The 23,286-nt window shown below is 32.0% G+C and overlaps 1 protein-coding gene across 1 annotated transcript in view; it reads left to right on the top strand.

Moving 5' to 3' along the window:
• Nucleotides 1–23,286, top strand: part of LOC111638937 (cullin-5-like) — a 39,371-nt gene that overhangs the window by 13,410 nt on the left and 2,675 nt on the right. The window contains exons 6-9 of the mRNA XM_023384721.1: nucleotides 11,771–11,943; nucleotides 17,807–17,968; nucleotides 18,136–18,254; nucleotides 22,472–22,595. Of these exons, the coding sequence (XP_023240489.1) occupies nucleotides 11,771–11,943; nucleotides 17,807–17,968; nucleotides 18,136–18,254; nucleotides 22,472–22,595 (578 nt within the window). The remainder of the gene's footprint in view (nucleotides 1–11,770; nucleotides 11,944–17,806; nucleotides 17,969–18,135; nucleotides 18,255–22,471; nucleotides 22,596–23,286) is intronic.

Genomic DNA, 23,286 nt, shown 5'->3' with positions numbered 1-23,286 from the left:
TCCAATAAATTACAAATGATAATAGAAATTCTTTCTAATTAAACATTATTAAACTGAAATTCTTAAGGATATATATTCAAATTAGTAGGTGTGTGTGTGTATATATATGTATATATGATAAATATATTCTGTATTATATTCCTTTTATATTGCAATATGAATTGTACCTATTTTCATTATTGCTTCTGATTCCTGAATCTGTGTATATATTAAAAACAAAATGTTCTGTCCCCACTGAAACTGAAACCAACACTTTACAAGAAACAGTGTGTAAGTAGGTTACATTACGAGTCGTATTCTGGTCATCATCTCTCATCTCTCACAAGCCAGTTGATGATTGGCTAATCATTTGTTTATGTCTCAAGAGATCATCGCATCACTCCAAACGCGATTCTGGACAACTTTTTCTCTCAAGATTCTCTCGTTTCTCGGAGACAAGTGGATAGTTGTCTTTCGACCCGTCTTTCGTCTTTTGCCTTGATTTCGTTATATCCAATATGGATGACTGGATGCTACTCATGCTGTACAATTGTATTAGAGAATGTTCCCTATCTCAGGAAAGAATATTTTGTGAGAGAAAATGCTTCTGATTTTTTTCCAGTGCCTACTTGGAAAGTCACTGATTCCTGTTTTTTTTTTTTTTTTATTTAATTATCCTACATCAATTACGATGTTAATCTTACTTAGATAGTTAAGAAGAAATAAGATGGTAATATTTTGAAAAATATCTAAGTATGCACACTTTTCTAACTTAGGTTCTTAAAATTTTTATTTGTTAAGAGACAAATTGATATTACAATCTGTAAAAACGTTATAGAACAAAAAACATAACTGCATCAAAATTATGTGCTTTATTTGAATGTGTGCTTTCCTTACTATGTGATCTATAATTACATACTCTGCATTTTCAAAAATTTTACTATTTCGTTGGTTAAAATTTTATACAGTGTTGCACACACAGAAAACCCGAACATGTATAATCAACCTAGTAGAATCGTGACATCATCAACAAAGATGAGATTGTTAAAAGTGACCAGAATCACCGCTGTCTCTGAGAGATGAATTTTGTCTTTCGTTTTGACATCATTCATCCTTGAAAGAAGAGATGAGAGTTAAGTGACCAGAATAAGTGACAGAGCTCTACAATCCTTCACTCAAAAGGACCATCTGTTAACTTCCTCTGTGGACTCTGCACGAATTCATGGAAAGGGTTAAGAAAGGGGATGGAAGGTATTTGTGTAGAGATAGGAGACAAAAAGACTTCACTTTTGATTCAGACTTGGAGTTGAAGAGATGGCTATTTGTTTTTTGCTTCCGTAACAACTATTCTTTAAGTTTGATTTTTGAATAATAATCTTCAGTTATATACAGAATACAGATTTATTTTTAGTTTTTATATTATTTTTAGTAATTTTTATCTGTATATAGTATATATTAAAAGCAAAATGTTCTGACACCACCACACACAAATAATGTAAATTTAAAAATTAATTTGATTTTAAAGTTAGTTTTGATTTTATTTTTAATTCTTCATTAACAATAACGAAATAGAGTTTGTTTCTCACCTAAAATATTTAGGTCTTTATTTTTGTTCTTTGGGAATTTTAAACTTTTATTTAAAATACTTAGCCCAAAATCTGTGTTTACACCAATTGCTGACACTATAAAAGAAAATGAAACTGAATTTAAAAAAATAATAATAATTTTAAACTTTTTGATGCTTTTTTGAAATCAAAATTAACATATTTATCACATTTTGGAGTCTTGATCTTTTGGTGGAATTGAAGAAAATTCAGCTTTGGTATTTTAATGTCTTTATAAATTAGAATGATCAGACCCTGGACTGATTCTTAAGTCTGAATTGGGCAGACTTCCAATGGAAATTAAGATCACATAAATTACTTTGATATTTTGGTAAAAAATAATTGCTTTGTTGCCTCAAGATTTGTGTTACAATGTTTATAATCTATTATTAAAGATGGAGAAATCTGCTAGAAGAAATTGGGCTGCTTCAGTTCATAAAATATTTAATGACTTGGGTTATTCCTTTATTTTTTTGAACCAATCTCATTCTTTATTGAGAACCCATCTGAATGAGATAATACAAGTTAAATTTAATCAGCTGTGGAACCAAGACTGTCTTATTTGTCAATGTATCGAGGCTATATTTATGATTGAGCATTCAGTGGCAAACCAGGTATTATCTAAATTATGATTTAAGCTATCTTGTTAAAAGTTTCATTATGCAGTTGTGTCTGAATAAATTTTGTATTATGAAGAAGGGCAATCATTTGGAAATTTCTAATAATAGATTTTGTCCTTATTGTAAAAGTACTGTTGATTCAGAAAGAACTTATATCTGCTTCATGCACTATGTTATTTCAGTTAAAAAAAAATAGGATTCTCGATGAAGAATTTAAATCAGTTGATGTTAAAAGCAATAATTTATCAAAAATGACCCTTTATAATGTATACTCCTTTTTTTACAATCATTGACATATTTGTAATTAATGTTATCTATTTATGTAATACATTTATTAATTTTTTTTATGCTATTTATAATATTTTTAATTTTGTTTTGGTTTCAGTATAAAAGCCATAGTTTTAATTATGTTCTTATTTTTAAATTTAATTATTATTTTTAGGTTTAATTTATTTAGTATTAATTTAGTTTTAGTTTTATAATTATTTTTAATAGTTATTAATTTATTAGTATTTATATAATTTTGTGTTTTTGATCCCTTAATTATGCTTTTTTTAATTAATTGAAACTCCTTTTTCTTTTGTGACATAACTATTGAAATTGTTTCAGTATTATTTTACAGAAAAGATAATCAAATTTAAATTTATTTTAATTTTTTAGAAATTTCATTAATTTTTGTTTTATAAATTTGCATGCTTTTAAAATTTTAATTATAAATGAGTTAATATTGATTGAACTATTGGCTACCTAGTTCTTTAGAAATGTACATTTGTTAATAAAACATAATTATTTTATATTATTAGTGTTGATTGGCTATGCATGAGACAGATATTTAAGAAGAAATTTTAATTAAGAAATTACTTTAAAAAATTAAGAAAGTAAATTTTAAAAGGTAAAATAGAAATGCATTTTAACAGAACTGGATGCCCTGCTGCCATTAGTGTCTGGAATAAGAATCATTTTCATCTGAAACAATTATAAACATGAAACTGATATATGTTTAGTAGTTATAGATTTATTAAATACTAGCAGACCCCGCCACGTGTTGTTGTGGCTCAAAATGTATCTATTATAAATGTATAACACTTTCCCATGGGGGAATTTTTCAAAAAATCCCTTCTTAGTGTACATTCTCTTGACGTACCCTATTAAAATGCAATCAAAAACGCAAAAAACCGCATCTAAAATAGTATAATAGAAGCCAAGTGCTTCATGGTAAGCCTTAATCCTGTCCCTCTCCCCTGCGGGGGTAATATCGAAAAATCCCTTTTTAGTGTATATTCTGTTGATGTACCCGATTAAAACGCAATCAAAAACGAAAAAAACTCATCTAAAATAGTATAAATAGAAGCAGAGTTCTTTACGGTAAGCCTTAATCCTGTCCTTCTCCCCTCAGGGTGGATTTTGACACATCTATTATATAAAAACACGTGCGTATTCAAATGCAGCATTGTGTCAAAATTTCAAAGGAATCGGTAGGAACAAATGAACATTACATTTTTATTTATGTAGATAGATAGAAGATGATCTGCTTTAGTTCATCCTCACAGAAAAGCAAACTTAGGTTGTCATACTGGTAGCACCATCTGTTGGACATAAAAGCCTTAACCCTAGATGATATCTTTTAATTTATATGAATGTTTAACGGAATAATATACAGCCTAGGTCCACCCTGAAGTTCTATTCTAAATATTGGTGAAAGAATTTTTGAAATCGGATGAGTAGTTTCAGAGATTACCCCTACATACAAACTTACAAACATTACCTCTTTATAATAATAGTATAGATTATCAAAATATAAACAGACTTAAACTTTTAAATCAAAATGATTTATAAGTACTTAGAATCATCAATTAAATCTTCAAAGCAAGAGAGAAATAATGGTCATCTTCCAGTTTTCTGGAGTGTGAAGTTAGATGTGTATGTATGGCAGAAGCAGATAATGGTGCCATAGGTAAAACTTTGATTCTGATTAGCTAAGTGTGATGTTTTTCAATGCTTATTTTATTTATATATATGCAGAAAAAAATTGGAATTAAAATAATTTATATATGCTACTAGTAACATGACTAGAAATGCATTGGAAGATACTCTAAAGATCAGTCATCTTGGTTAAAAATCCTATTATATACCAATTATAGAATTTTCCTATTATCAGCATTTCATATTGATGATTGTTGCTTTTATTTAGTTGTTTCAGTCAATCATAAAATATTTATGTAATTTAAAAATTATTTATAAAATTGTGAAATCCGGAATTTTTACTGAATTTTCCGATTAATATCCCGCATTTTTCTAAACCCCCAATTAATTCTCCTTTAACCCTAAACTAAAATCTAACTTAAAAAAGGGAAAAATGCCAATCTCCCCTTTTGTTCAAAGTAAACATCCGTCCATTTCGAAAATAATCCCACATTCCAACTCCAAAATTGATAGTTAGCATGGTCCCGGGGACAACTTTGATCCATCCGAGTACCTTTTACCTCACAACAATTGGTCACATGACCATTCTCCCATGACGAAACTATAAAAGCCACTTGCTTCCCCCTCTCGGGGGAGTCGCTCATCAGCCACCAACTACAATTTCCTCAAATATTGTGCCCTATTGATATACTGTGTTCTATCGATATATTGTGTCCTGTGAAATTATTATCCTTATCCTATCAGTTTGGAACCCGTTGGATATCATAAACTTTTTCCTCAAGAATATTTAAAGATATAAAGAGGTATGAAACAAATTTTTGTGAACTCTCTCTTGGCCCTTTGTGTTTTAGGGACTCAGAAATTTCCCTTGATAATAGTTATTGTACCATCTATGTAGATAGCTAATAAATCATTGTTTTCTTGTTAAATTGGTGTTCTCATTTTACTCGTATATCGCCTGTCACCTTACCGACAGCCCTCCTCCCTCCTCCACTCGATCCGAACAATTAAATCTTGTTACCACGGGATAGGGAAGAAGAAACATTTAAGCCATCTTGACAGTGAGCAGGTTTAACAACCTGTCACCGGAAAGGGAGACCTCCAACCTCCCCGGTGGTTCACAAAATGTTTGAATTAAAGTTTTTAAGTTTTAAAAAATAAATTCTAAATTATAATTAATAGAATTATCATAGTTTTTTGCTCATTTTTATTATTGTCTTATCATCTTGTTGAGTTGTTGTTTTGTTAAACATTCTTCCTACAAATTTTTTTTTTTTTTTTTTGTTTTAAACTCATANACAGACACTGACACACTTATTTAATTTTAGTTTTGTTTTGGTTGCTATGCCTTGACTCTGGTCCGGCATAGTACACAGCCACCGGTGTGAACCGAGTAAAACTCACTAAACTCAACATAATAATAATAATAATTACAATTGAGTAGAAATACATACATCACACTACAGAAGGCCACTATATTGAATACATGCCACATTGTTAGGAAATTCCTGAATACAGACACACACACTGACACACTTATTTAACTTTAGTTTTGTTTTGGTTGCTATGCCTTGACTCTGCTGACCGCCGGAAACCGCGATCGTTTTAGCAAATGCCTCAAGGAAAAGACAGCCGATATTGCCACTCAAGTCTCTAAGGTTGAGAGTGTCGAGGATCTGGAGGATGTGGTTGCAAACTTAACCAATGCGGTCAGAGGAGCAGGAGACTGCACACTCGCGCAAAGGCGGCCCCACAATCACCGGTCAGTTTCCTGGTGGACCCAGGAACTGAGTGTCCTTCAGAAGCGTGTGAGGGCGCTCCGCCGACGCTTTCAACGGTGCAGGGACAATGACCTTCGGGCTACCAGGAAACTGGAGTTCCAGAGGGCCAACGCTGAGTACAAGCGCAAATTGAACGATGCGAAAAAGACCTCATGGCTCAGTTTCTGTAAGGAAGTTAGTGACAATAATCCGTTCTGTCTACCCTACAAGCTAGCGGTGGGCAAACTCAAGTGTAGTACAGTCTTGGGGGCCATGAAAAAGCCTGATGGTACCCTAACCTCCACACAGGAGGAATCGATACAGGTGCTGCTCCGCTCGCACTTTCCGTGCGATGAGCGGACCGATGATACCGAAGAACAGAGGCGGCTTCGAAGTGACGCGGAGTTGCCCGTTCTTGAGGCCGAGTTACCCGTGCCGGTGTCCAAATCTGAAGTAGTCCATGTCATGGGCACGCTGAGGAAGAGGAAGGCACCTGGCGTTGATGGGATCACGGCCGAAATGGTACAAGTTCTGCAGCATGAATGTCCTGGCATGCTCCGTGAGCTGTATCAGAAGTGTCTGCAACTGGGTCACTTCCCAGTACTGTGGAAGCGGGCGCGACTTGTGTTTATTCATAAGGAAAGGCGCCCGAAGGATGAACCGAAGTCTTATAGACCGATCAGTCTCTTGCCAGTCCTAGGGAAGGTTCTTGATAGAATCCTTAGCGACAGAATATATTACCACTTAAGCGGAAAGGGCTGTTACACCCACATCAATATGGGTTCCGGCCGGACTTGTCTACCTGCCAGGCGTTACATCATGCGGTTTCTCTGGTTCGCCAGAACCGCCAGCAGGGCCTCCACACGTCGCTTGTTTCGATGGACGTCGCAGGGGCTTTTGACAATGTCTGGTGGCCATCCATTGTGGGTGAACTGAGGAAGGCGAACCTGCCGACCACCCTTGTATCGCTTTCCAGGAGTTTCCTGAGCGACCGCGAGGTAATCTACGAGACACCGAGTGCAAGACATACGAAGATACTGGAGAGGGGCTGTCCCCAATGATCCTGTATCGGGCCTTTGCTTTGGAACATTCTAGCGGACACGGCGCTGCGACTAGTCCTTCCGGACGATGTCCAGCTGCAGGCATATGCAGACGATCTGTTGTTAGTAGTTGCCGGTTACAGCCGTAGCGACATGGAGAGTCGTGGCAACGAACCAATAGAACAACTCGTTCGCTGGGGAGAGCTGCACAAGCTCTCTTTCAGCCCCGAGAAATCGGAGGCCCTGACGGTGGCCCGGACTGGAGTGTTGGCCCGCCGACCAATATACCGGATCCGAGGAAACCCCATCAGAAGGGTGAGCGAGATTAAGTACCTCGGTGTTACCATCGATCAGACACTATGCTGGACGCCCCATCTGAGGAATGTCCGTGAAAGGACGAACCTCATGATAGCAGCACTATCAAGACTAGCGAGATTAGGATTATGGCTTAGGTGGAGAAGCGCTCCGCACCATCTACAAGAGGTGTGTGGAGCGAGTCATCTGCTATGCCTGTGGAGTCTGGTGGAAGGATACCGCCAACGTCAAAATGAGCAGGACGCTGCTCATGATCCAAAGGCCCGCTGCCCTGCGGATCACGACAGCCTACAGAACTGTGTCTACGGACGCGGCCCTGGTCTTGGCCGGGATGCTCCCGCTGCCCTTGGTAGTCAGCCAAGAGGCGGCCTTCTACAGAACCACGGTAGAAGGACTAGAGGCAACGCATTGTAATCGGAAGTACCCAGCCAGACTTAGGGAGAGAGTAGATGTTTTCAAAGTCCATCCGACCCAACGGATTGGACTCGGCTGGGAAGTCGGTGAACCGACTGGTACGGGTGTTGAAATATACACCGATGGCTCAAAAGACGGCAGCTTAGTAGGTGCCGCATTTTGTGTTTTCTGTAACGGAGTGCAAGTGTACGAACAGTCGGTCAGACTGAATGAGGAGGCGTCCGTGTTTCAGGCAGAACTGGTGGCCTTGGGGTGGGCGTCCCAGTGGATCCTATTACATCCGGGTCCAGAGCCTGTCACAGTTTACTCTGATAGCCAGTCGTCGCTACAGGCTTTGAACGACGGGTACCACCGCGATTCGCTGGTACACGAGATCAGATGCGAGGTGCTGAGGGCAAGGCACGCACGACAAGTTACTCTGTGTTGGGTCCGAGGCCACACCGGGATCCTGGGTAACGAGCGTGCTGATCAGCTAGCAAAGGCGGGAGCTAGCAGTCCATTTATAACGAGGACGGTTGAACCCTCAGCAGTTTATATCAAAGGTACCTTGCGGAAACGATCGATGAACATCTGGCAAGAGCGCTGGAATCAAAGTAAGGTAGGTAGGTCAACCTACGCCTTCGTGCCTGTAGTTGGCCTGGCTCCGGTGTGTTGCAATAGGCTCACGACTCAAATACTGACCAGCCACGGGAGGTTTCCCCATTTCAAGTCCCGCTTTGGGCAAGGAGATGGTAGCTGCTCCTGTGGGAGTTCTCGCGGGGACACGAGACATTACGTACTTGACTGTCCTCTTACAGAGGCTTTCCGCCGAGGGGCCGACCAAGTCAACTGGTCTCGGCTGCCTGAACAAGTACTTCGAACGTTAGCAGCTAGTAAAGGAAACTTAATGAAACTAAAGGAATTGATGGAAATGATCATAAACTTATGATCTATGTACCTAGTGGACGCACTGGGTTGGGTTTCCTCTTACTTGTAGGGAAGGGGACCCCGCCGTCCGGAAAAATACCTAAAGAATAAATGATCTATTAGTCAGTGGAAAATAATTAGTTAGTGGAATAAAGTGCAGTTTCAGCTGTACACCCTAAAAGCTATGTCACGTTAGCGAGCTAGGGCCTAGTTCCGCGGCCGGGAAACCGGACGTTCAACAGGGCCCAAAGCTTTGTCGTTTAAAGGTTTTAGCGGCAGAATTGCCACAAGTCAATGACGAAGGAAAGACATAGTCTCTCAACCCTGTGGTGCCAATCTGGCGGGGCAGGGAAAGAGATCCCTTAACCGGGAAACGATCCTTAAGAGACTCTGGTCCGGCATAGTACACAGCCACCGGTGTGTACCGAGTATAACCCACTAAACCCAACACATAATAATAATAATAACATATTTATTTTGACTCATTTTTAATAATTTAACTTAAAATATAACTTTGTACCTATATAATTTCTTTATAACTTTCACTCTGATATCTAATATATTCCCCATTTTAAAACATTTTCTATTTTGGGAATTCTGAAATAGTAACATTTAAAAATATTTCCTGTATCAGAAGGTTAAATAAAATACAGTGGTGCCTCGTATAACGTACGCCTCGAATAACGGACTTTCTGTTTGACCGTTACGTGACTCGAGCAACAGACTTGCTGCGAACAACGGACTTTCCGTTTGGCAGTTACGTGAGACGAACAATGGACTTTTTTCGAATAAGTGCGAATGATGTTTCCACTCTTTTGCCGTTGCCAATGACAATCTGCTATTTTTAGGATATATTAGTATTATTAGAATGTATTATTAGTATATCTGAAGTAGAAATGTAATGTAATATATGTTGATGATTTAAATAAACATTAAATGTAATGTAATACAGTATATGTTGACGATTCAAATAAACGAAATGTAATTGTGTAGATGCCGAGGTGGCGGGACGAAAAGAGGTTGTAAAAAACAAACGGAGCGAGAGTAGCTCGTAGAAGTGTTTAGTGATCTTAATTAATAAAGAATTATTCGTATCATATAATCTGGCAAGTTAAGTCATTTATAATGCATCATGGCTTCTAAAAAAACAGAAAGGTGATTTCAATTGAAACAAAGCAAGAAATCATCAGGAGTGAAAGTTGACAAAAACTTTCTTGTCGAATGGGGAGAGGTTCAGGAGTTTACCAACACTCATTATCCAAACAGAGCTGAGGCCAACAGGATCAATGATCTCTACGATGACACCTTTGTCCGTCATTTCCGACAGGTGTTAAAGAAGAAAGAGAAACAGACCACCTTGGTCATGTTTTTCAAGAAACCAGCGGGCAAAAAACAAAGGATGGAACAAGAGAAGTTGACCCTGCAAGTTCCGGTAGCCTCTCCTGAATCTGACTTTGATTAAAAAACAATAAAAAAAGACCCGCTGCAATGTGTAAAAAGTCTGTATCTGTATGAATGTGTAAAGAAAGTGTTCTTCCACCTCCTCCTCACAACATCTGACTACCCGGCATAATTGGTGTATGCTCCATTTTCATTTTTTATGGTACAGTACGGTTATTTTATGCAGTGGAACGAATTATATGTTTTAACATGTATTTCTATGGGAAATGCATTTCATATAACGGACATTTCACTTAACGAACATGCACCTGGAATGGATTAAGTATGTTGTACGAGGCACCACTGTACATAACTTTACAATTTTTTTAATGTTTTGTTTTGTTAAGTATTTGTTTATTTAAATGGTGGTCATCTTTTTAGCAATTATTGATTTTTATATAGATTTATTTATTATAAATGAAAAATATGATAAAAATATAAATATGAGTATAGGATGTTGGAAATCAAAATCAGTATCTTATTATTTGAGTTAATTTAATTCCACAAATGCCAATAAATTTGGAGTATTTGTCAGTATATAGCTTTCTCCGTATTGACAAGTAGTAATGGCTTCATAAGTATAGTTTGAAAATGCAATTTAAAATTGATATATAACCCAGAACCCTTTTAAATTGTCTTTTAGCATAGATAACTGATGGTGATTATACATGAAACAGTTATATATATGAAAAAAACAGTAATTAAAATCTCTGAACTGGTAATTTGATATGTAGGGAAAATGACAGTACCTGGGGCAATAACAGACAGCTAGAAAGTGCCCAAAATTTTTCAGACAAAGAAAATAAAGAAATGAAATATAACTTATTTATACATATTCATCAGAAATTGAAATACAATAAATTTGTCAGTTTATAAAAAAGGGAAATTAACATCTCAAATATTAAATTACTGTAATCTTAGGTTGCCATGGACAGGAGCAGATCCTGAACCTAAAATTGTAGAATATTTTAAAAATACCAAGTAAATATAAAGTGAATTTGAACCCTGAGCCAAATCCATGCATTATAAGCTGTCTGCAGTTGCCCTAAATCATCATGTTTAACTCTAATCAGTTTTGGAAAGGCACACATTATCCTATCTACATTTTGATATATGATAAATAAATAGCACAAAGCACATTATTATTCAAATTCAGAGAGATATCTAAAAAGTTAACATAATACATATGATAAATACTTAACTGAAGAGTAAAATCTTTCAAAAACAGCAGATTTTCAGCTGCACAAAACACGGATGAAAATACACAAACATAACAATGTCACTACTACATGGCTGAGAGGAATCATGATACAATGTGCTGCCAATCTTTTATGTTTTAGATTATTTCATGTCTGCTTATACAGGATTCCCCAGCCTTCCCTAAATATTCAAACTTGTGAGAAATGTTTGATCAGATTATAGATTAATTGGCAGAATATTGAATCAATTTCATGAAGTTCATGTAATATTTAACAATTTCCATCTCTTATGTTTATGACAATTTGTCTGTATAATTTGCATTAGGTTAATGGAACTTTCCCAAATTTTAGATAGTTTAGACTTTTACAATTAATTTTAAAATTTATAATTTTAGATTAGTTTGTACATTATATTGAAAATAAAAATGTTTATAAAATAAAATTTATTTTACTATATAATTGAGTGATTTTAAAAAAATTCTTTAACTATTTTTTTTCCATCTCTGATTATTAATCAATTTTGTATTTAATTATTTGTTAAAATATAGTTTTTCTTTTTTTTTTTATTAGATTCTATAAATATTAAGATTTTAAATGCTGGTGCTTGGGCAAGAGGTAGTGAGCGTGTACAGGTATCTTTACCATTAGAACTAGAAGATTTTATTCCTGAAGTAGAAGAATTTTATAGACATAAGCACAATGGTCGAAAACTACAGTGGTATCATCACATGTCAAATGGAACAGTAAGAGATATTTATAAAAATATGTAATTATTTAATTGTTAGATTAGATTAGAAAGTTGAAGGTATTTGTAAACCTTTTTATCTTTAATAATTATTATATTTTCAAAAAATATATAATTAATATGAATAATATATTTATATATAAAGTGAAAATGACTGATAAACATTATATTGACTGAAAATTGTAAGTAGCAATGCAAAAAATGAAAGAGAACAAATGCAGAAAAAACATGCCATAATTAAGTAATCTCTTCATCTCTGTTATTATTCATCATCATCATCATATCTATATATATATATATATAAATGAGAATGTTTGTTTGTTTGTACGCTATATAGTCTTAGGCATTCAACAATTGCTATGAAACTTGGCAGTTACGTTCACATACTTCTAATTTAAATAATGTCATATATCCCACCCAAAATATCGATTCAATTTCTATACATCAATAAATTTCTATCTACATTCAATTTGCTGGCTTTACACACAGTGCCATATATTGGCAAAAAATTTAATAAAATAATAAACTAAATATAATTCTTATAAAAAGGATATAGTTTTAAAATATATATATATATATTATATTGACTTAATTACTGTGACAGGTATCGTATAGCATTTGTCTGCATGGAATTGAAAGCGTTTTCCTATGAAAAGTCTATAAGTGTTTAATTTTCCACATCTAACAACTCAAGTTTTTTTCATTTCTGAATAATACTTTTTTAATTCTAATAAGAGCCCTCCAGTAGCTGAGTGGATAAAATCACCAAACACTGATAGTTAGTTAGTTGTAGGTACAGGCATCACCAACATAGAAAACTTTGTTGGTGATGCTTTCCACCTTGGAAAACTCCACCTAGCCAGTGGTGGCCATGTGGAGTTTTTCAGATTTTCTTTGCATTAGTAAAACCTTAATAGAGTCCAGCTTCCCATAAAAGTCTTCCTGAGATGCATCCCCCTTGGCAGATTGATCATGTGTCACATTGCCATAACCAAATAAACCAAATTAATTCTAATAAGTGATTATTTATAGTGACATCATCACAATGCTGGGCTGCAATTTTTCATCACAATGTTCTCAATTCTTTTAGTGGTGTCTTGTTTAGTGATAGTACATCATACTTTTCATGTTAGCAATAGAGTTGTGCCAGTTATCTATCTAACTTTGTTCAGGGGAAAATTTTGAATTGAAGTAACATGACTTCCAGTTCAAACCAGAAGTTTATATATAGTTAATCTGAGCCTCCTGCCCCTAAGCTTTACATATCTGGTCTCAACTTTTATCCATCTAACTCCTTTCTTGAGATTAAGGAAGAATAGACAGGCAGATGGACAGCAGTTGGAATTTATAGGTCTACATTTTTTAAAAACTGTAGCCCAGTAATTTTTCTATAAATGTGATATTTATGAGAACATACTTCCCACATAGTTTATACAATCTGTTGAAAAAATATAAAAACTTTATCATCATACAAAATTATTATTATAAAAATATCAATTATTCTTTCATTTTTATAAGATTATTTTTATTTAAACAAATCATATGAAGTTTTCTGGATGTTAAGGTTAGCAACTTCGATCACATGCAGGGCCATCATAACCTATCTAACATGGATCACTTTTCAAATATTAATAGTAGACCAGTATTAATTAGTAGGCTTGATTATCCTCTCTTCCAGGAGGAGGTCAACGACTACTTTTGGTCTAATTATTTCAACCCTCTTCTGCAACAGTCTTTTCTTTCTATTGGATCAGCAGTATGATAGCATTCGAATAGGAAAATTAAATAAGAGATTACCAGCTTGCACAAAATATGTTTTAAGTGGTTTTTGAGGGTGCCAAGTTTAAATATTTGGTTCGTTTTTTGTGAATTTGATTCATTGGCATATTACCATTTAATATTTGGCTGTGAATGGTACGGTTTCTTAGAGCTAACATTAGGAAAGAAATATGATATCTTAAAAATTTTTGATATCAAATTTTAAAATTGATGTCTACTTCATCAATGAAACTGTGTCGTTTTGTACCATCTGAGTATTGCAATAAACATGATAATGGTAGGCTGAAATAACCAAACTCTTTATATGGTTTTTGTTTTAATGTTTGTTATGTTATAGTATTTGATTTATATAACTACAAAAGTTATTTTGTGTAAGAGTTTATCATACCCAATGGCCAATCTAACACATTTTAAAAATTCTTTATTTCTCTACTGCACACAACTTAAAGAATTTTTAAAATGTGTTAGATTGGTGTGATAAACCCTTGCTTAAGATAAATCTTTGTAGTTATATAAATCAAATACTAAAATATAATATAATAGAAGGGTTAGAAGTACAAAATAATCGATCTTAATCTTTGTTTAAAAAACTGCAATGTAGCACAGTAATCAACACATGGCATAACTCATTCATTTATTCAAGCTTTTGTTGATCTGTTTAAAAACTGCAATGTAGCACAGTAATCAACACATGGCATAACTCATTCATTTATTCCAGCTTTTTGTTGAGACGCGTTTCTACACACATTTCGGGCTCTGTTTTTGCCCCTCCTCAGTCAACTAAAACATATAAAAACTAATTATATACATATTATAACCCGACATATGAATTAAAAAACGACAAAAATAAAAGTATATTTCGTTGGTATATACAAGTAAGACATAACATACCATTTTCTAAGTAAATTCCTTCTCTGGATGTATTTTTTTCCTTGAACGGGAATCATACTCTATATACTTGATTATTTCAGATACTAGGTTGAAGATTTAATCTTACTTCTTCATGCTTCAGACACAGATTGTCCTATTTAAACTCTACTATACTTTGAAGACTATAAAAACAACACAATTAGTGTACTTAACATGTAGGTATTAACAATATACAGGATTTTTTCTTACGTACTTAGTCACAGTAGAGTTCTTGAGGTGTCACAAAGGATTACAATGGACATATGGCAGAGTTCTTCTTTTTCCGTATGTTCCCTATAATTCTCCTGTCCTTATCCTCTTTGTATCTAATGAGCTTCTATCACATTTTTTCTTCTTTAGTATTTATATCGATACGAAGTAACTAGACTTCACTTTCTTAATTTTGTTCTTTCAACTCTTCGATTCTAGAGGCGTTTCATTCTATGATGATTTACATAATCATATGGTTTCTGGTAGGCAAGTTTTAATTATGTTTCGTATTTCTTTTAAATAGTACTCTAAAAGTATTTTGAATTTTTTCCTTTTTATTTTCCAAAAATTCTCCTTTTTTTCAAATAATTTTTCTTTCCAAATTCTTTTACAGTATTTTTAGCCAATTCTCGTTAATTTTTAAACTTAAGTTTTTATTTATACAATGTTTATTTTTTATAATTTCTATACTCTCTTTAAATTTTCTGTGATAAGTTTCTTTTTCTTTATGTAGGATTTTTACATTATTTTGGTCAATATTACAATTATTCAACGTGCAATGCTTAATCTTTGTCGTTTTTATTTTTTTGCCCAAGCAATGCCACGCTTATCTGCTTGTTATATATGTTTGATTATGATAGATAGATTGTAATGCAAGGATTTTAAAGTTATTTTCAATTTGTTCACAAAAACTTATAAAATAAACAACATAAAGAGATTTAAAAATAGAGATTTAGTCTTTTCTACATATTTTTTAATTTGCATAATGAGCAAAACAAATTTTAAAAATCTTGACTTGCTTAACAAGCAATGTTTGGCATTATGAGTGATAAGCAGAGGGAAAATTCCGGATTGTGCGCATGCTCCATCAGTCTGTGTTTAGCACTCATTCTGCTAGCATCTTAGTGTTGCTCATGATCACACATTTTTCCAAACTTGTGTTCACAGATATTACATATAAACATCTACAATCATAGCCCGTTTTATAATAAACATGCCATCTCATACTAAATTTAATGACCATTCCAAATTAAATTTTAAAAATGTCTAAATTAAAAATTAATTATTTATAATTATTAAATTTAATACGAAATGGCAGCATAATTGCCTACTTCTAGTCAAATTAATTAATTTCTAATATTTAATTATAGCCTTTACATAGCCCAAGAATTTGGCATATCGTTTGGTGTGTTTATCAGATATATTATCTGTTATCTGATTTTTTTTGTTTTCTGCAAATCGAATTTGCATTCCAGGTTGGTTCATTCCATGCTAGAAGAAAAGATGAAGATGATTTATGCTTCTTAACAATGTATATTGTGTAATTTTCTTTGAATAAACATTATACATAAAACATTTGAGTATTTTTTCGACATGGAATGCATTATCTTACTTTACATTAATATCTATGGGAAAAATTGTTTCACTTAACTAGTTTTTCGCATTACAAGTAAGATTCTGGAACAAATTATGCTCGTTAAGAGAGGTTCCACTGTATTTCTCTTTAATTAAAATTTTTGATTGTGATAAACATAAATAGAATATAAATATAGAGGACTAATCATCTGCCAATAACAAAAATAAGTCATGTAAACAATATTAATATTAAATTCAATTGATATTAAGCTGCTAGAGTTGACTTAATAACTACTGTAAAAAATAAAACATTCACAGAAATAATGAAATTAAATTTCTACAAGATTTGGAATTTGTAAATTTCTATTATACCCTGTTTAATTACAATTCATTTTTCATCTAGGTCTGCAAACACAAAAATATACAAATACTCTGTGAAAATAGAATGTCATAGTCACTTCCATAAAAATGGTTTATTAGATAGATAATATCTTAGGAAATGGAAAGAATATATTCAGTTTGATATTTCAATATTTGGTTTAAGATAGATTGAAAAGCAACTGGTCAACTTACCATCTTTAAATTTCATATTTTACAATAGATTTGATATATTACATTAGTTCAAATTGCTAAATGGAATGGAATATTTGTACCTTGTCTACATTTATAATTTTCTCAACTTGTTCGTATTTTAAATATATCATGAATATGTTACTTAAATTTTCAAGAAAGGATTTAAACTAAAATAGCCTGTTTATTGAAATAGCATTTTTCATACAGTTCATACTTTTCTATATATAATTCTTTAGATGAAAAATTGAACATTCATTAAATAGATTATCTTATAATTTACATCTAAATTTAGTTTTTTTTGCAAGTAGGAGAAATGGAGAAATACCCGAGTTTTGTTTGTTTTATTGTCACAAATTTATATTCCTTTTTAAATATATTCTAAATATCTTTCTAATTTTATAATTATTTATAAATTCAGCTAATAAATCTTAAAGTTGATTAGAATCTGAATGTTATGTCTCTGATAATGGAAAAAATTTATTTTATTTTGGAATAAAAAGTCTATATTTTTTATAAACATTTTAATCCTAACTTGATCTGAAACTTCTAAAATTTTCAGTGATGTCAATGACTGATGATACATAAAATTACTAAGGTGAAATGTAATGTCTTCCAAAAGATTTAGATAAGTTTCTATCTATATTTCTTAAATATTTTACTATTTACATGGATTATAAAGATGAAATCATAGAATTAAAACATTACATTAATAATTTAATTTTTTATAGACAATATATAGAAACTTATCTAAATCTTCTTTTCAAAAGTTATATACTTAATCTCAGCATACTTATAACTTATTAGAAAATATTTTGATGTGTAATTAATTCAAAATTAAAAAGAAATAGCAAACTATTGTTTCCTATAAGATAGTTATGGTAGTTTGATATCTAATATAAATAGGAAAAGAATACAAAGACTAAACTATATTTTTATTTAGTTAAATATTGCATATTTAATAGTAAAAATATGTAATAATTAGGATTGTTTTATTTTTTATAGATTTTTATCATTTAATAATATTATTCTTATAGATTGCATTTAGTAATATAGCTGGAAAATTTGACTTGGATGTTACTACATTCCAAATGGCTGTATTATTTGCTTGGAATCAAAGACCAAATGATAGAATATCATTTGAAAATTTAAGATTAGCAACCGAATTGCCAGATGCAGAACTTAGAAGAACTCTATGGGTAAGTTTACATAACTATACATTAACAGTTTAAAACTTAAATTATTTTAAATTTTGCTGAAATATTACAGAAGAAAATAAAAAAATTTATAGAAAAATGTTAACTGATGAAATTCTAAGAAAACATTTTTATCTTTTTAATAAAATCAATATTTTGTTTACTTTCAGTCTTTAGTAGCATTTCCTAAATTAAAGCGGCAGGTACTTATATGTTCTCCAGATGCTAAAACACCAAAGGATTTTGATGATAGTACTCAGTTTTGGGTAAATCAAGAATTTGCTGTCATGTATGTATATTTTATTTATAATAATCTATACTACTATATAAAGAGACAACGTATTTTTCGTTTGGGACCACTAACCGTGAAAACTACTGAACCAATTGTTACCAAATTTTAACTGTAGCATCTTTATGATCCCAGAATGTTAACCACTAATCAAACCTACAGATTTTTCATTAATTAAATAAAACTGCAACAGATTTTTGTCTGTATTTCTCACTCTCTTCACTAGATGGCAACACTTTCTGTCTATAAGAAAAGTCTATTATTGAAGTTTACTATTATATTTGAAGAACTGACATTAAATTATAATTAGTTAATTAGCAAAATCTTTGAGGAATTAAAAGAGTGACGTCGTCATGCTAGATGGCAGTATGTGTACTTATGGCTGGTTTTCGAATTGTTACGCATTAATTTCTGCAGGTAATCATACAAAATATTTGAAATAGTTATTGGATTTATCTCAAGTGAATATTTTTGATATTGATTGATAAATAATGTTGAGAGCTGCAAGAGCACAAAAAGGAAGAAAAAGTTCTAGAGCTATTATTGTTCATAATTGTAGACAATGTGAATCTACACAGAGCAGTCTCAAAGACTGGAAGAGCAACAAATTCATTTGGCTCAGAATCAAATTTATATAGCGAGGAAATTTTTAGGTTTCAAATCAGTTTTTGATTGTCATCCTGAAAATGACTATTTGGATATGAAAGAGGTAAAATAATCAAAATATGTGATCATTGTTTTGCCAAAAAATGGTATGATGAAACTCCTGGACGTTGCTGTGCTGCAGGAAAAATTGTTCTTGAACAATTTGAAGAACCTCTTGATTTCATTAAAAATTTGATTTAAGGAACAGATCCTCTTTCTATACATTTCTTAAACAATTCTAGTCAGTACAACACACTATTTCAAATGATATCATTTGGAGCCAAAGAGAAGGGAATTTCATGCCTACTTTTAAAATCCAGGGTCATTTATCATTTGATTTGCAGTTTACTTCCTGATCCAGAAGACACTCCTCAATTTTTACAGATCTATTTCATGTCTGAATCTGACCAGATATTAGCCTAATCGAATATAAATCCAACTTTGAAAAGGGAACTCATTGAAAGATTGCAGAAAATCATGCAAGATAATAATAATCTTATTCGGAGTTTCAAAATTACAATGTGGATTTTCTACAAATAATTAATGAACAATTAGTTCAAATTTTTGAAGTTCTATATATATAAGAGCAGGCGAGGCCACAATGGGGAATACTAGTAAAATATATAAAAATAGTTAAAAAAAACATTTAAATATGACATTCTTCATTTAATACCAGTAATCCATTCCCAAAATGCAGATATATGATGGGGGAACATTGGGAACCTATTTCTCAATATTTTACATGAGATAAATTATAATGCAATGCAGTGTCAAATATATGATGATAAGAAACCATAAGATAAATTGCAGCAACACTTTATTTGATATACAAATGTTTTCAGCCTGCTTAATAGTCCTGTTTCATTACAACATTTAAATCAAAACTCAATTATTAAAAACATAAATGAAATTCACTCAAGAACTTTGCTGTTTTTGATGAGTTTTCCCTACTTTATCTAATTTTTAACTATATATTTCCTCAATTTCTTTTCTTTCCTGTGTACTTCAGTTATGTGTATCCACTGCATCCTTGGTCTCTCTCTATTTTGATTTTTTCCAATCTCCATGTTTATTAGCCTTCTAAGGTAACCTTCATTTCTTCTTATGACGTATCACAGTTTTCCTTCTTGTATTTTGTTAGCAATATCACATAATAATAACCTCAAATATATTCATTTTTTTTTTAATTAGCTTTTGTTACTCCTACATTCTTCTAAACATCATTATCACTGCCATTTACTTTTTTTTATGTTAGCTTTTTCAGGATTAAGTTCTCTGTTTCTTGGGTCAGGGGTGGGCAACCTTTTCCTATGTAAGGGCCACATTTCAAGACTTTTAACTGATGTGGGCCACATACAAGAGAAACGAAAAAAAAAAAATTGTCAGTAAATCACAATTATTTATTCATATATAATTATAAATTAGCATGGGTGTACTTAATTTAGCTTCTGGAACCGATGTAAACGTAATATATCAGAAATATTTGGTTAACCTTTCAACAGTGGAATAGTCAGATATGGTGCTACTCCTTAGTATTGGAGAATAAACATGCAAAATTTTTAGTGTTTTTCCACGCATTTTTTTCTCATTAGAAAATCTTTTTCTGAAACAGTAAACAGTTATGTGTAGTAAAGAAAAGTCTTTTTTTTATTGTTACATAATTCATTTTTTATGTGAATTTTTTTTTTGCAGTAGTTTTAGGCTAGTTTTTGGCGATACCACCCAAAAGAATTTGATGTATATATTTGTCCTTCACCACTGCCACACGATCGCCCTTGACAAATATATTCGTCGCTCACTGCTTAGTGGTTAAATATTAGTCACTGATAGTTTTAAATTAGTTTTGATGAGTCTGTTAGCAGGTTTCTTTTTTGAATTTTTGCTGCATACTTCCTTAAACTGGGAAATTAATACATTTATTCATATTTTATGTAACGCGGCTGCAAAAAATATTAATGCAGGCTGCATGTGGCCCAAGGGCTACAGGTTGCCCATCCCTGCCTTAGGTTATGAATGGTTGCACAACTGTAATTGTACTTCTTCAACTTACTTGTTATTTTCCTATCATACAATATTCCAGACCAGCAGTTCTCAACTTACTTTTATCATGAAACCTCTTCACGTTAATAAAAAATGTTGGAACCATGATAATTTTTCATGATTTAGACAAAATAGCAAATAGAAATACCAAAAACAATTTATTGAAAAAAAAAAGATTAATAATGAAAAGCAAATATTATTACTTGATTCAAACTGGTCATTAATGTGAAGGGTTAAACTTTTTTTCTTTCAATATTTTAAACAATGCTATTGCCTGGATTTGTACTTCGTTTGTATCTGTCGTTTCAGTCTCCTTTCACTAGAAACATTTGAGGTACTTGCTACATTTTTCTTGAAATGTCTTCTCTCAGTCAACAATTTGTGATTTTTTAATTTGGGGTATACACAATATTAAAAGCACTATAAATTTATGATTTCCACTATATTTTTATATGAAAAATACTTAAAATAAAAAATGATTGCAGAGAAAAACCTAATAATCTTTGATTGATATACCTGCTTGTATGCTGCATTGTTGCACTACAACACACTACAGATGATGGGACATTAATTAACCTCTACTCTCGCAGACATATCATTACACATTATCTTAATTTTACAAACTTCTTGGACACATTCTTGTTTTTCGTGTTGTACCAGATTATATGTCTGAACATGTCATAAGTCTTCTCTATATTGATGGAAGTCAAATACAGTTTCTATTACTTTATCCTAAGCTTCCCCATTGTCTGTTTTAGGTCAAAAATAGCAGCTACAGTTGATTTTCCTGGTATGAAACCAAACTGTTTTTTTTTTCTATAGCTACCTCTTTTTTCTATAGCTATTTCTAAGTCTTTTGTCTAGGATTCTTTCCGTATTTTTATTATATATGATAGAAGTTTTATGCTTCTATAGTTTTTGCTGTCTTGCACATCTTTTTCTTTGAAGATTGTGATTACTATAGTACTTCTACTCATCCAGTATCTTCTCCTACTGATATACTTTTTCCATCAAATTAAGTAAAACATAATATAGCATGTATATGAGTTCCTATCTATCATATTAGGATATAAAATGCTGTATACATTACTTTCTGATCACTAAACAGTTGATGTCAAAAATGAAGATAGAAAAGAATGTTAAAAAAATAAATTTCCTTTTTTTAAATTACACTTTAGAAAAAATTAGAGAAAAATGAAATATTAGAAATTTCAAAAATAGAAATTGATTATATATATTGAAAATCTGAAATAAAAAAGTAACATCATTATCATTATCTAATAATTACAAATAGAGAGGTCAACAGATATATAAGTTTTTAACTATATTATACATTTTATATTTAACTTTTTTAGCTTTAAACTTACATTTTTTGCTGTAAAACTTAAATTTTTTTTAACTTTAAAAAAACATATCAAAATAGTAATTTAAATTGTATGTTTAATTTTAATGATTGATAATTATATATTTTTATTTAAAATTTTTATAGTATAAAGAATTTTTTAAAATAATTACGTTTTTTTAATTACTAGAAAAAATGGCAAATTGCAGAAGCGTGGTAAAGTCAATTTAATTGGTCGTTTACAATTATCAACAGAAAAGAGTAAAGAAGAAGACAATGAGAGCATTGTTCAGTTGCGGATATTGCGTACACAGGTAAAACATCAATTATACTTATTAATTAATCATATTTATCATATATGTTTTCAGTAATAATCTATAATTCATTTTATGATGATGGAGTCAGTAATTTCATGAGAAAGATACTAATCTTTTTCTTTCCTTTTATTATTTTTCAGCCACATTCAGAAATTGAGAATATTGGGTGATCATAATTAAATTACCTATTTTCAACACTGGTTAGAGAGAAATTTAACAGTTCAAATGTAACCAAATCTTATATGATGACTAATCAAGACAAGCAGAAATTTCTGGCTTCTGCATGTTCTGCACTGAAAACAAAAATTACTACCAAAGCTCACTATAACATTTTTTTGGCACTACAAGAAAAAACGTTTTATTTTTACAAAACACTCTTGCTATAGAGAAACTGACAGGATACTGTTTAATGTACTCTATTCTGCTATTCTGAAAGTATAAAAACCTGAAAGTGATAAGTGGTTGACCATAATTGATTCTTTATGATGCTTCTCACATGCACTGTGAAATTTTGCAGCCTTTCAAGGCTACAAAATTTGCAACGTATCCTCAATAAATCAAGTGTCCTCATAACTAAAAATTGCATGGATTAAGATCCAGAGTATGAGGGCGTCAGATGATAGGAAGTATACAACTGATTACTTGTTGTTGTTGAAATGTTGCATCAGATGCTGCATACAGCTATTTC

The sequence above is a fragment of the Centruroides sculpturatus genome, unplaced genomic scaffold (genome assembly GCF_000671375.1).
Source record: "Centruroides sculpturatus isolate CEXI.00-Female unplaced genomic scaffold, Cexi_2.0 scaffold1224, whole genome shotgun sequence".
Classification (NCBI taxonomy): Eukaryota; Metazoa; Arthropoda; class Arachnida; order Scorpiones; family Buthidae; genus Centruroides; species Centruroides sculpturatus.
The sequence above is the reverse complement of the archived record's forward strand: the minus strand, read 5'-3'. Positions and strand labels throughout refer to the sequence as shown.